The sequence below is a fragment of the Leptonychotes weddellii genome, chromosome 6 (assembly GCF_054177405.1).
Source record: "Leptonychotes weddellii isolate Sample4059 chromosome 6, ASM5417740v2, whole genome shotgun sequence".
Lineage (NCBI taxonomy): Eukaryota > Metazoa > Chordata > Mammalia > Carnivora > Phocidae > Leptonychotes > Leptonychotes weddellii.
In genome coordinates, this window is record NC_138374.1 from 116,883,061 (window position 1) to 116,897,837 (window position 14,777).

General features: G+C 46.3%; 1 protein-coding gene and 1 long non-coding RNA gene across 13 annotated transcripts in view; one reads left to right on the forward strand and one right to left on the reverse strand.

The window, feature by feature from the left end:
- SRGAP2 (SLIT-ROBO Rho GTPase activating protein 2) overlaps positions 1–14,777 on the forward strand; it is a 226,719-nt gene that overhangs the window by 153,659 nt on the left and 58,283 nt on the right. For 10 of the 12 annotated variants that reach the window (XR_014146567.1, XM_081825140.1, XM_081825144.1 and 7 more), the window contains exons 6-8: positions 4,747–4,962; positions 5,561–5,689; positions 13,620–13,844. Coding sequence is in view for 11 of the 12 variants with exons in the window: in XM_081825140.1 (XP_081681266.1) it covers positions 4,747–4,962; positions 5,561–5,689; positions 13,620–13,844 (570 nt within the window). In the remaining variant the exon portion in view is untranslated. The remainder of the gene's footprint in view (positions 1–4,746; positions 4,963–5,560; positions 5,690–13,619; positions 13,845–14,777) is intronic. The other 2 variants (XM_081825143.1, XM_081825146.1) reach the window with 1 other exon arrangement.
- The window catches only part of LOC145722356 (uncharacterized), a 285,608-nt gene continuing 271,530 nt past the window's right edge, over positions 700–14,777 (reverse strand). Inside the window, exon 4 of the long non-coding RNA XR_014146569.1 lies at positions 700–709. This is a non-coding gene — a long non-coding RNA (uncharacterized LOC145722356). The remainder of the gene's footprint in view (positions 710–14,777) is intronic.

The following is a 14,777-nucleotide window of genomic DNA, read 5'->3' on the forward strand; positions in this document are numbered from 1 at the left end:
TCATTCTACACTGGACAGTGGTTTCAGCAAGCAGGAACCTGGCACTATTATATGCTGGCTTTGGGAAGCTACTTGCTGAATGTCCTCTCTCCTCCTCTCTCTCAGAGAAGTTAAGAAGAGAACAAGGGAGATCTTTTTATAAGGAGCTTTCACCTTATTGCTTTCTGGGAAGGCAAAAGGGCCTCTTGCTTCAGTGACCCTGTGGACAATAGAAGTTATCTGTGCGATGGAATAAAGGAAGCCAAGGATATAAGGAACCCACCATGTTCAGTGTTCTCCTTAGCTTGTGTCTCCCCTAATGCTCAAAATATTTCTTTTTGGGAGACTGATTACCCAAGGGTTGATAATGTAAGTACTTTTGAATCTTGATGATCCAAGGGGCAGAGCCTCCATGTTCCCGAATGAAGATGCCTTCGGGCAAGAGGCCCAGATTCACACCATATGTGGCCAGCTGCCCCTCTGTACCTTCCTCTTTTCTGCCTGAAGGACCTTTGATTTTCCTGATTTGGCATTCTGTGCCAGGGGCTGCTTCCCCCAGCTGCCATTCAGAGAGCAACCCTCATGAGCATTCTCCTCCATGTGTTTTTCCCCCCATAATGAGCTGGCTAGTTGGTAGGCCATGGCATAAGTGGTTTTCATTTTCCAGCTGGTGATCCAGGAATGCCTTTGAAGTTGGAGCACGCTGCTTCCCAAAGACCTCTGGCATTCTCTGCCTCAGTTGTACTCAGAGTTTGTATCTGAGAAAGCCCAGCAAGTACCTACAGGAAGGAGAGTCTGTGGGGGCACAGAAGCCACATGGATTGGCTAAGTAGGAACAGTCAAGTAAGCCCTAGAATTGAGAAAGAAAGAAGAGGTGTTGCAATGCTGGGGTGTGGTTTTATGGTCCCGTACTCCCCCTGGATATATGGCTCCTTGATTGGGCACAGCAGCTGTCTGCTGACGGGGCTACTGTAGGCTGGTATTTAGTACCTGCTCCCTTGAGACAGCGTCAGTGTGTAGTCACCCCGCTTTGCCTGCCTGTTTGTCTCCGGCCCTAGGCACCAGGGCTACAAAGACAAGTAAGACGTGTCTCTGAACTCAAGGCATTTAGTTTTAATAGAAGAGACAGAAAAGTAGAACAGCAAGTAAAGTATGAGGTGATAACATTTACATGTCTTCCCAGAGGAAGGGCATGAAGTCAGGCTCCTTAGAGAGAGATTTGAATTGAATCTTAATTGCCAAGAGCTCTTTTATTGTTCTCTAAATGTTCCTTTTTCGTTGTTTTCTGTTCTTGTTTCATGATTCAATGTCTTTGCATTTTTCATTGATCTCTCTAGGGATATTATTGATTGCTTTTGAAGTTTTCTTCTTTCTGTACACTTTCTATTCCGTCTAAATTGCTTGTTTTGGTCTTGGCCTTTCATATCAGATATTTTCCTTAAATGTTTGGTAACCTTTAGCTGCCTTTTCATATTTTAAAGTGAGGCATTGAAAAGCTGGTTGGAAGTTCTGTGCCAACTGTGGTCTTGACTGTAGGGTGGTCTGACTGGTGTTTCCTTGGGGAAGCCCTGATATCAGTACTTCTAGGTCTTTTATCTTGGCTAGTCAGATTCCGCAGGCAAGGCTCTTCTGACCTCCTGCCTATGTCTGGGGCCTGAGTTGTGAAGAGGCCAGGGCCATCACAACATTCAGTATAGAACTTTCTGTTGATCTTCCTATATTAAGTTCAGTACCCCTATCCTCAGCTGAGCCCCACTGTCCCCAATCCATAGGTCCTCTAGAAGAGACTATGCCTCTAGTCCTCCACTGTGGAGGGGGCGGGGATGGGATCTGGTCGTCCAACAATTCTTAGGCTTTCAGTAGTTTCTCTTGTTTTAGCTCCACCTTCATCCCACTGCCACCAGTTCCTCTTAGGGCTTCTGTGATGTAAGTCTGGTTGCTTCTTGGCTCTGCCTTCTTTTGGTTTAGGGTTTGGTAGATAATTCACTACTTGCCTCCCTGCTTTTTATGTGCTGCTTTCATTCTGTTTTTCTTCAGTTTATATCTAAGAAATAATAATAATAATAAAAACTCTTTTCTATTATTTTAGTGTGGCTTGGGGATAGAGCAGAGCTAATGGCATGAATTAAGATTTCCTTTTTTGAAGTAAAGTGAATTCTCTTTGTAGAACTGAGAATTTAGACTCCTGAGTTTTTCCCCTAGTTTATATTTCCCTCACTATATATATATATATATATCTATATATATATATATATCTCTCTGCAAGTTCTGTCTTGACTTTCCTATTTTTCCAGTTGTTTTGGCATCACTTATTTAAGTTTTGGCATCTGGATACCTCAGTTTTTCCTTGAGCTGAAGGATACTAGCGATACTTCTTCCGTATTTTCACAGAGGAGAGATTTGTTGTCACTAAGTCATTTGGGCAACCACATTGATTGTAGAATTACCAACTGTGGACATGACACATTTCCCAACTGTGGAGAAGGGAAGAAAACACAAAAGAAGAAGTGGTGCTTACCCTTAGGAATTCATAGTTTCTTAGACAAGGTAGTGTTTTACTTTTTTAAAGAGAGTTCTTTAGTGGAAAGGAGCAATATAAATCACTAATTTTTATTACTTCGTTGTTGTCTTCTTTGCATTATTCCTTTGAGTCCTTTTTTGTCTCATATTCATTCATAGTGTTTCTTTATCTATTATGCATCTTCATGAAATGGAAAATCACTTTCTTAATAATCATCATTTTTATAACTCTTCGTTCAAGCTTTTGAATCCATATTCAGGTGAAAAGAAAGAAAAAGTAGTCTCCCAAATACCCTTCTTCAGCCTGGAAAACAGATGCCTCTTCCTCACTTCTGAGTCACCCTGGAATCTGGAGGACCCTTTCTAATTACTTAGAAAGGTTTTTAATGCTACCAGTTATTAAATATCATTTCTCCAGTGTAGAGAATGTACAGAGTTGATCGTATACTTATGGGAAATGATGTCAGGTTGAAAATAAGGTGAAGCTGATTTAAAGCGTTCTGTATCCAAAATAAGATGTTTAAACTCTAATGAACTTTGATTTTGTCGATGTCCCAATATTCTTTATTCTTTCCACCACCTCTCGCTGATCCTAAGGGATGAGTACACCCATAAGGTCCTTCCAGGATTTCTCATCTTCAGCACCATGGACATTTTGGGTAGACAGCTTTGTGGTGGGGGCTGTCTTGTGCACTGGGTGGTTAGCAGCCTCCCTGGCTTCTACCCACTCGATGCCAGGAGCAAGCTTCCAAGTTGTGACAGTAAAAAATGTCTCCAGATTAGCCCCCTGGTTAGGACCACAAAGCCATTAATAAAACTAGTTCCTCTTTTCAAACCGGTCTTGACTAAACCTAACCTTTCCTCCCAACTAGCCCAGCTGTGGTCCTATTCAGAGGAAGAACTGGTGCTTAGTGGCTCAGAATGTGGACTTTGTGGTCTGACAAACCTAGGTTTGAATCCTGATTCTGCCATGTACTAGCTATGTGATGTTGGGTAGGATAGTTTAATCTCGTTGAGCCTCAGTTTCCCCATCTTTAAAAGTGGAGATAATCACATGTCTTCTATAGAGGAGTTGTGAGGATTCATTGAGGCGACCCGCATAAAACCTCTGACACACAGCACGTACTAAGTAAGTGGTGGAGATTGTTATCAATATTATGCCTTACTTCCCTCTGTTGTTCAGTCTGCACCCTGCCCCCCCCCACATGCACCCAACTCCCACACTCTCTCCCTCTCAAAGATACTGCACGACATTAAAATGTAAGCACTCTTGAACTTCAGCTCGCTTAGTTGTAATCAGCATTTTTGATTCCCAGACAGAAGCTAGAGGCTCCCTGTGTGGAAATGGAGGGAAGAGCAGGCACCTTGTGGTTGGAAGTGTGTTTGGGAGGAAACACACACAAGTTCTAGGCTGCCCGGCCTCCTCGTTAAGAAAAGAGATTGGACTCTCAGACAGTGGCTTTGGTGGGAAATTTGAGAATTGTCTTTTTCTCCTTGAACACTACTTCCTTCCCATGGCAACTCTAGTTTCACCTGATGTGGGTTTTATTCCTTCTTAGGCTCTTAACGTGAATTGTTGTGTGGGCTAACAGTCTTCATCAGGTCGTTTTCTAGATCCCAGGGCTGCTGTAAGGATGAAATGAGAAATTGCCTGGGTAGCACTTGGCACAAAGCCAAGCATATACTACATGCTCAAGAAACAGCTACTGTTGTTACTGCCACTGCTGTTCTAGTTAGTTCCCAGGAGAGAGGGTGTTCGATCCGCGTGAAGCGGGCCAGACGGACCCCTAGAATGCTAGGGCAGTAGAAAGAGCTTTTGGAGCCTTTCTTCTTCCCCGTTTTGTATCTGAAAGGTCCAAAATGTATCGACTACTCCGCAGGCTGTGCTGGGCTCCTCAGGGTTCCTAACCTTGTGTACTCTGGCTGAGCGATAGAAATTACTTAGCCGGTATAAAAGAGTCATGCTTACAAGTGTTGATAAATAGAAGTAAATAATGCATGATGGAAGACGTGAAGTCATTTTAAGAATAAGTCATATTGGCTCCGTTCAAATGCTGCTTTCCTGTGCTTTGGGGTGGTCTTTAATATGCAGTGTTGGCTGAACCAAACACTTAAGAAGTTTTCCCTTAAGGGCATGAAGATAGTGCTTCACGTGGGACAGGTCCAGCTGAATCTGGTAGTCTGTAAAGCAGAGAATTGACCCTATTGGCTTGACCTCTGGGGGCGGGGGCGGGGGGTGTCTTGCAGGTCATGAAGACCTATCACATGTACAATGCCGACAGCATCAGTGCTCAGAGCAAGCTAAAGGAGGCAGAGAAGCAGGAGGAGAAGCAATTTGGAAAATCGGTAAAGCAGGAAGACCGGCAGACCCCACGCTCCCCTGACTCCTCGTCCAATGTCCGCATTGAAGAGAAGCATGTCCGGAGGAGCTCAGTGAAGAAGATTGAGAAGATGAAGGAGAAGGTATGGATGCTTCAGCATCTTGAGGGGCTGGGGAGGAGCACTGTGGAAGTCAGGATTGATAGGAGTTTTCCAGTAGGTGCTATGGAGAGCAGAACAAAGAGACTCATTCCTTTAGTGCCTAATGGCCAGAAGTGAGTCTTTGCTGTCTGCCCTGGAAGAAATTCTAGGTACTGGAAGAACGTGGGCATGGGGGCTCCAAGTTTTTCACCTGTAGCAGGTTCATCAGAAACAATAGAAACCTTTCCCAAGCCTGGGAGAGGGACTGCAGACCCAGGGCTTGGCATCAGATGTCCCGTATTCAGGGGCAGATGTAGTGACACCTTCTTTCGGGTGGCGGTACAAGGATGGAGAACAGTGTTTGTGGGTAGAACCAAAGTGGGACATGCATCGAAAGTAGGGAACCTCATTAACCTTTCCTGGATTGATCTACATTATGCCCTTGAATCTCATTAAACAGAATTAGAACCCAATTTAAGGCAGACGCGCACAGGGAGTAGCAGCACAATTGTGGTTCTCGAATGTACTGTACTTTCATCTTTTAGAGCACAATCTCCCCTTTTAAAAAAAAAGTAGAACTGAACTTCTGTTCCCTTTTCAGCGCCAAGCCAAGTACACAGAGAATAAGTTGAAGGCCATTAAAGCCCGGAATGAGTACTTACTGGCTCTGGAGGCAACCAATGCATCTGTCTTCAAGTACTACATCCACGACCTGTCCGACCTTATTGATGTAAGTGCTTAGAGCTGGGGGCTCAAGGGCACCTTTCTCCTGGTTTTGGAGAACTGGTCAGGTGTTCCCCAGTTCTGTTGCTCAGGCGTCTTGGAGCATTTTGAGAAGAATTATGAAGATAGTAGCCATGGTCCATTGGGGGCTTGCCATGTACCAGATAGGAGGTGAAGGCCTTTATGCTTCATCTTACTCAGTTCTTACTACAGTCCTGGGAGGAAGACACTCCTTATCTCCATTTTTACAGTTTAAAATTCATAGTTTAGATGACTTACCCAGAGTCAGCTAATAAGTGACAGACGAGGCAAGATTTGTCCCGAGGTCTGATTACTTAAGCCCATGCTCATAATTGCCAGGCACTTCTGTCTCCCAGGAAATAGTCCCTTGAATCAGCTATTTGCACATAGAAGTGAGTGGCAAGAGCTAAGAGTTAGAATGTGTACCTTATATTTAGATAGTACTTAAACGTCTCTTGGTATTACTTCATTTGACTATCCTATCACCCTCTGGATCAGAGTTACTATCTGCAATTTGAAGATTAGGAATCTAGGGCTCAAGAAGATTACCTGCCCTCAATTACACTGCATTTGAGGGTCCTGGTCAGTAAGGTGGCTAGATGCCCTTGACATATGGCCCATGCTTTCTGATCTGTGACACAAAGATGATGAAAGAAGCAGATGAGTAGGCACATGTGTTTTGCATGGATTAAGCACAAGGGATATGCTTTTTGTCTTTGGCCTTAATGGGTCAGCCTTGGCCTTGTTTCTTCTGCAGCTTGTCTTCAATCTTTATAGTTGAGTCTTGCAGTCTCTCCCACCTGCAGACTCCCACCTGGCCCAATTTCTGAGCCAGCCCTGACCGTAGCTGCATGGGTCCACCCTTCCCTCCAGTCTTGAGTGGGGGGCCGGGAGCCAGGTGACTCAGGTGTACCTGGGCTAGTCTCTTCTCTGAGGCCTGATATTTGCCTCTAGCTGTTCACAGGTAGCCAGTGGCCTTTACGAGCTTCTGGCCAGACCTGGCACGCTTGCCTACCTTGGTTTCTCAGTGAATGAACCTGCCACACTTCACAATAGCATTTGGAGTCTGGTCTAAGATTCAGGTCATCTGGGGCTCGGCACTGACCTGTTTTGGAACTCTGCTGTGCTACCCTCTCCCCTACCTCTCTCTCGGGCAGACAGAGGAATTGGACTTGATCTTGGTACTGAAATCTGGCTTCACATGCTTGGGGAACTTTTCTAAACTAGTTCCAGGGATTTTAGATTCAGTCGATTTCAGCCTCTTCATGCCCTGGGTGTCATGGTCTGACCGGGTAAGGGGAGCCCTGAGGCCTGTTTCAGGCTCTGCTTTCTTCTCTTTGTGTGTTGATGCCAATCTCAACACTGTCCTTCAGTGGAGGTCAGAGCCTTAAACAGGATCCTTTCTCCTCGTGAGGGGAATGACTCTTCACTGTTGGGAGAGATACCTGTTCTCAGCAAGGAAGAGAATCAATTCTTTTTCTGCTATGTATCTCACATTTAGTTTAAAAAAAAAAAAAAATTAGACTCTGCAGTCCATCACACCTCTTCCTCCGGTTTGTCCTTTCCCGTTTGCTTTTGCCCCCCAGGCAACTTTCCTGCCCCTTTTGCCAAAATGCTCACCTCAGGGGTGAGGGGCTACTGCTGTGTCAGTCATAACCTTTGCAATCCATAGACCCTCCATCAGATGTGCATAGGTGTTTTAAAATCAGTCCAAGAAGCAAGCGATTTTGCACCTTATTCTCACTTAAAAAGAAGAAGGAGAAGAGGAAAGGTGTGTTAGAGCCCATCTTCATGGGATGTGGTGTGAAGTCTGGTGAAAAAGTAGCCTATCGGCCTCCTTAGCGCTCAGCCAGGATGTGGGTGTAGGTTACTGTGAGCGAGTCCGGGTTGGTGGCATTCCAGGCCACTCAGATAGTAAAGTTGCTCTTGTTTTGCTTGTTGTTTGTTTTGTTTTTGTTTTTCTTAAGGTGAGGACAGATTTATTACTCTTTTTCTTTTTAAAGCTGATAACATTATGCAGCTAAGTAAATATTTATTTGGAATGAGGCTGTGTGCTTAGCATCAAGGGTATAAAATGTATAAAATAATTTTTGCCCTAGAAGTTTTCATAGACCTACAAAGAGATAATTTCTATGTAACTGGCTAACTGCAAAGCTAAGGGAAGCCCAGGGGATCCTAGGACAGCGTTCTTCAAACCATAAGTCATGATCCATTGGGGAAGTCATGAAATCACTTTTATGGGTTTGACTTATTTTTTTTCAATGAATGAACTAGAACAGAATAGAATAGGAAGGAAAATGAAATATCTCCGTACATCATACTTAGTAAGGTTAAGTTTTATTTTGTGAAACTGTTAGGTGTGTGCATGTGTGTGTGACAAGATGAGTTTCTTCCTGTGAGTTGGAAGTCAAAAAAAGTTTGAGTCACTGCACTAAGAACAGAGAAATGTCTCTTAGTGTCTGTACATTCCATGAAGGCAGGAACCAAGTCTTCTTTTTATCTTAATATAGAAAATGAGGCACCTGGCTGGCTCAGTCGGAAGAGCATGCAACTCTTAATCTCGGGGTTGTGAGTTCGAGCCCCGTGTTGGGTGTAGAGATTACTTAAATATATAAAAAAACTTTATATATTAAGGTATTTTTTTTTTTAAACATACACACAGGGCTTAATACATAGCTGAGCACATAGTATATTCATTGAAGGAACTAAGGAATAGAAGGAGGAGGAGGAAGGTGATTTCCTAAGGCAAGATTTTGTTTTTCCTTGTTGTGCCTTTTAATACTGCCCGGAGGTATATATACTGCCTGAACTTAAGTGTTACAGTTTCAAGAGTTATGATAAATTCAAACACCCTTGTAACCGATTACATCTCTGTCAAGATAGCGAATATTTCCATTGCCTCCAAAAGTTCCTCTTTTCTCTTCCCAGTCAGTCCCTCACCCCAAGGCAACCACTGTTGTGATTTCTTTCACCATAAATTAGTTTTGCCTGTTGTAGGATTTCACAAAGTTGGGATTTTACAGTACGTACTTTTCGTACCCGGCCTTTGCCCGATGTGATGTTTCTGAGCGTCGCTGCAGCTAGTGCATGTATCAGTAGTTTCCTGGATGATCAAGGCAATAAAAATGGCCCAAAGGACACCTGGGCGACACACCAACAGTTAGGGCAGGAGTGAATGGGGAGCCTGGGTACCTTGGCATTCTGATCTTGACAGGATCCAGAACTTGCTTTAAGACGAGGGATGAATCTTGCACAGTCTGTCGCTATCTGTGTTATGGGCACCATGCTGCCTCCTTCCTCGTGGTATGAGAGTGCAGTGTGTGCTGAGGGCACTGAGGACAAGTGAAAGGAAGTTATTTTTGTCGATGCCTGTACACTGAGATGGGAGTAGCCTTTGACTTCCTTTTATGATAGAGGAAGATTTAAACCTGGACTGTAGAAACCCGCATGAGGCATCTGACATGCACCAGGGAAACCTTGACTTCAGGCCAAAAACACACTCTGAGCTGACTTGACGGAGTCTAAGAACTGTAGGCTCATTGGAATGTGGCTTTCCTCCCCCGTCCTCCTGTGGCTTTCCCAACCCAGGAGCAGATGGATGAATGAAGAACAGGGCATTGTCCGCATGCATAGCTGGGGGCTTGTGCGGACTCCGTACATGGGTAGAGAATCCATGACACCGTGTGCACCCAAGTTGGACACGAAGGAGCGCAGCTTTCTTCATAGGAAATTTTTTTATAAGATTTTATTTATTTATTTGACAGCTAGAGACAGCTAGAGAGGGAACACAAGCAGGGGGAGTGGGAGAGGGAGAAGCAGGCTCCCCACCGAGCAGGGAGCCAGATGCGGGGCTCGATCCCAGGACCCTGGGATCGTGACCTGAGCCGAAGGCAGACGCTTAACCACTGAGCCACCCAGGCGCCCCTTCATATGAAATTTTTTAAAGGGCATTTATTTGTCTCTTCTGTGTGAACTAGAAGTGGATGTTATGAAACACCCATGTTTCTTTTCTAGGCCTTCTCTAGAGTCTCTGGGTGAGGACTGTGAACTAGTAAAGGGTTAATGAGCTGTCAAGTCAAGTCATCACACATCTGGATGGGCTATCATTAAATTCTTATAAAAATTTGATTTCCCCTGAGAGAGTTTTCATCAAACATTTATATAACCCAGAAGGGGCCAGGGGAGCTCGGCATGGCCACGGAACTCCTCAGAAGCCACCGAAAGCATACGTTGTCCCCATTGTGAGGAAGCATAATGCACTGCCTCTCCTCACTGGGATTCTCCTGGGAACAGAGATGAAATAGTCAAATCTCGTCTCCCTAACCCTTGCCAGCAATTGCCTTTTTGCTAAGGCCTCAGTTTCTGGCCGTCGTGCTCGCGGAGATCTGTACATAGCTACGGCTTTGTACAGCCTAGCCCGAGTCTCCCTGGTTGGCTGGAGGCACAGAGGAGCCAGAGGGCACGCTGTGGGTCGGTGGCACAGAGGGGCTACGGAAGAGTTAACATAAATGAGGCAGCAGGCAGCCGGAGAAAGCTCCTGGCCTTCCATAGGCTGTACGGAGTGAGTGAAACGAGGGGCTTCGGTGGCCACGTCTACCCATTTGACTTAGATCGGTATTCAGCCTAAGTGGATGATTCCTGAGAGGTTAGAATCTGTACTCTGGGCATCAATCAGTCCATCCACTGATGTGTATAAAATGCCTATTTTGAGCAAGGCTTCATGGTGGGGGATACAAAGAAGCAATGACACTGGCCAGGCCCGCTTTGACGCTTGTCTTCTGGTTGGGGTGATAGGAAATGGCAAGTCTCAGAGTGCCGGAGTGTGTCCTGTGTCACGTGAGGGCTGGTGTGGTGTGGTCCTGAGTAGAGGCCAAGGTCAGTAGATGCCAGGGTTGCGGGGGTGGCTGGCTTCCCAGAGGCTGGGAATTTGATCTGGATTTTGAAGATGGGGTCCATTTCCAACAAGTGAGAGGAGTGGGAAATATGTCAAGAAGGGAGAATGCCGGGAAAAGGGCAGAAGTCCGTGGATCTGGGGATCTTGGTGATTGAGGTGGAACTGTCCGCACGGTGCCAGATGTGGATAAATACATTGCCTGTTATCAGCCTCGTGACAACCGATGAGGCTGGTGTTGTCCCCATTGGAGGCTGAGAGGTTAAATTGCTCACTCACGGTCGTGCAGCTGATTTGAGGCCTGCTGTTCTCCCATACTCTGCCCTAAGCAGGAGCAAGTCCTTGGTTAGAGCAGAAGAGTCTGAGGAAGGGAACATAGGGAGATGATGTTGATGGTCAGACTGCAAGACAGATTAGAATTTGTTCTGGCTGGTGACCTTGCTTAACTTCCCGGAGCCTCACCATTCTAGTCTGGGAAATGAAGATAATACCAGCCTCACTGGGATTATTATGAGGATTCAATAAAGCACTTAGCATGCGTCAGGCATACGGTAAGCATACTTAGTAAAATAGAGGTATTTTTAAATACCCAAACTGAGGAAGGTGGACTTCACTTTAGAAAAGACTAAAGGCTTCTGTAGGTTCTTCAGTAGGAGTGGCCTAACAAAAGCTATCTTTGAAGACAGTGAAGCAGACAGCACTGATGTAGGATAAGGGTATGAATCAGGGTAGAGGTAGAGAGAATGGAGTCACCAAAAATGTAAAGGTGATGAAGGGCGCCCCGCCTCCCCCTAATTCTCTTCTGCACTAAAAAGCTCCCCACTTGCTCGGCCCTTGTGTTCACAGACTCACAGGCATCCAGTTCATCATCAGCGTCTGCACAGAGCTAGTCAGGAAGGTTTCCAAGTTCAAGGGCAGCCTGGCTAGACCAGCAGCGTCTTTCAGAGGAGGAAGGGCCCCTGCACGCGAAGTCTCCCAATCAGCTGCTTTTGTCTTGCTTCCATTTGCGCTTCCCTCCCAACTGAATTGAATGTCTTTCCATCCTCCGCCTCTAGTCAAGCTGTAACTGCTGTTCTTCCCCTGCCGCCAGGCACCTGCCGCGCTGTTGGCACTGACCCAGAGCCCAGCCCGACGGGCGCTCTGTCGCTGAGCTTCTTGTCAGATGCTAGGAGGAGAAGGCACATCACGTGCTTTTTCTCCCCCAGTTGTGGCTGCTCCCGGGGTGAACAGGATGAGGGGAAAGGCTGGGGGACGTCCGTTTGATGCCTGCCTATGGAATGAAACTGCAGTCAGGCACATGGTCTGACTCTATCCATGGATTCTTCTCGGACGTTTCTTCTCAGGTTCTGGAACTCAGAGCTGCTTTAGCAATAGAGGGGATAATGGATGGCCAAGGAATTTGGATCCCGGGGTCCTTTGGGAGGGATGGGGAATATTGTTGTAGAGTTACAGAATGCCACTGCTGAAGAGGGCCTTAGACAATATAATTAGTCCAAGTATTTTCAGACTTTTTCTCGAGCAGAATTCTTTCTTCAAATCAGACCTTACATAGAATCCCAATCTATTGGGCACCTGGGTGGCTCAGTCTGTTAAGTGTCTGCCTTCGGCTCAGGTCATGATCCTGGGGTCCTGGGATCCAGTCCTGAGTTGGGCTCCCTGCTCAGTGGGGAGTCTGCTTCTCCCTCTGCCCCTCCCCCCACTCGCGCACTCTCTCTCTCTCTCTCTCTCTCTTTCTTTCCCCCTCTTTCTCATTCTCTCTCAAAAATAAATAAATGAAGTCTTAAAAAAAAAAATAAAAAAGGATCCCAGTCTATTAAGTAGATAAAAGAGCAGGGCTGGTTTGGTTGAACCAGAGATAGGAGGCTCCAAGTCCTACCGGTTGCTGCCCTTTTACCCTCTTCTCAAGGGCAGCCTGAGCAGCGGCATAGAACCTCACAGCTCTGATCCGCAGCTTAAAAACCACTGACTTGGGGCACCTGGGTGGCTCAGTTGGTTGGGCGACTGCCTTCGGCTCAGGTCATGATCCTGGAGTCCCTGGATCGAGTCCCGCATCGGGCTCCCTGCTCGTCAGGGAGTCTGCTTCTCCCTCTGACCCTCCCCCCTCTCATGTGCTTGCTCTCTCTCAAATAAATAAATAAAATCTTTAAAAAAACAAAAAACAAAAAACCACTGACTTGGCCAAATCTGTTCATTTTACAGCCGAGGGTACAGCTTCAGGGTTGGGGACTGGCTTTTCCAAGGCTGCTTGACTTCCTGTCCAGTGCTTTTTTTATACTGTTGCCTCTCATACTTTTTTTTTTTTTCAATTTTGCTTTAGAAAATCGGAATCCTTTACATGATCTGCATTTTTCCAGTAAGACTGACACTTAGAAATTTTTGGTCTTATAAATGCTATTTTTGTCGGGCGGGAGCTTTAGTGCAGAAATCCGAGTCTGCTGCTAAGGCCTGTCCTACAACGTCAGCAGCTGGTGGGGGTGACGACCGATGATAGGGTCTGCTCCCCACCCTCTTCTTCTCCCGCTGGAGTTCAGTGTTGGGGTAAATGAACTGCTCTTGCGACACTGGTGTGAGTTGTGAACCTTAAATGCTGAAATGGCCTGGCTTGGTTCGTATGTAGTGACTTGACCACAGTGACCCTCAGGGAGTGGCAGGCCATATTTTCATTGTCGAATTTTGTTATCATGGCATCCGCAGAGAAACCCTAAAGTGGAAGAGGATTCCCTTCAACCTCAGCCCTTTTCCTGTTTCCTAAATAGCCCTGTGCAGTGCCTGGCGAAATAATTTTCCTTCTGTCCCGTTGAGTCCTCTTCCTCCCAATCAGCCTATAGTCCTCTGAGGTGTGTCTTCCATTGAATTGGGAGTGGAAACCAGAAATCTCACCTGAATCTTGGGAGTCAGAATGTCAGCCTTCTAGCTTCACGGCCAGTCCCGGTGATATGGTCAGAGCTGCCCCGGGGGCCACCTCCCTTTCTGCCAAGCCTTGGGACTGTCTGTGGTTTGCTCATGTGGCTTTTCCGTCCCACAGCAGTGTTGTGACTTAGGCTACCACGCTAGCCTGAACCGGGCGCTACGCACCTTCCTCTCCGCTGAGTTGAATCTGGAGCAGTCAAAGCACGAGGGTCTGGATGCCATCGAGAATGCTGTGGAGAACCTGGATGCCACCAGTGACAAGCAGCGCCTCATGGAGATGTACAACAATGTCTTCTGCCCACCCATGAAGTTTGAGTTCCAGCCCCACATGGGGGACATGGTGAGGCCTTCTTCCCATCACCACACTCCCTAAGGGGCTCGAGCTCACTTGTGCCTGGATTCACTACACTAAGGCCACATTATTCTGGGGAGAGCAAGGCCCGGGGCTGGCTTCCCGTCAGGAGGGTGAGGAGCATTCCACTCATTCGGCAAATAGAGACTGAGTGTCTGCTGGGCTCCACCATAGACACTGGGGGTTAGGGCCCTCAGGGAGCTTCCAGTCTGGTGGGTTGAGAGAGAGGTGGAAGTATGTGTAGGGAGGGGCACCCAGAGGGTCCAGCAAGATCAGAGGAGGTGAAAAACAGCAGGTGTATAAAAACTAACAGTTCAGTATGGCAAGAGGGAAAGATTTGGAGGAGGCCTCCAAATGGTGAGTCTGGAAGAAGAGCTGAAATGGGGCCAGATACTCAAGGCTTTTGTTGGGGAGGGAGGGCTAAGTGGGGCAATAATGATGTGATCTTTTGTCACTTGGCAGAGATCTAAAGGATCTTATTCTGTTGAGATTAGAAGATCGCAATAAAAGGGGTAGCTTTGCTTGGGTATTGAGCAAAAAAGAATGGGTAAGACAGACAAGAAGGAGCTAAGATGTCATCCCCGAGGCCTGATGCTGTCTGCCCAGGCTGGGGAACAGGAACATGGGGCCCTTTTTTGAACTTTTCCCCTCCAAGACTGAAACGAGAAGGGCCTAAACAAAGTGAGAGAAACAAGCAGCTCTTTGGTTTTCATTACTCTGAATCTTTTGGTTCCACTTGGGGTGGTTGTGCATGCATATTAGAGTGAACCTTATTCCTGTCAATAGGAGCTACCCTTTAACCTCTGGGCTAAATCGGAAGGAGGATGTATAGGCTTACATAATAGAAATAGATGGATTTTCAGGCGTGGTTGGATTTAGGAGTGGGAATTTATCAAGACTCAGATTTTTGTTGTTGTTGTT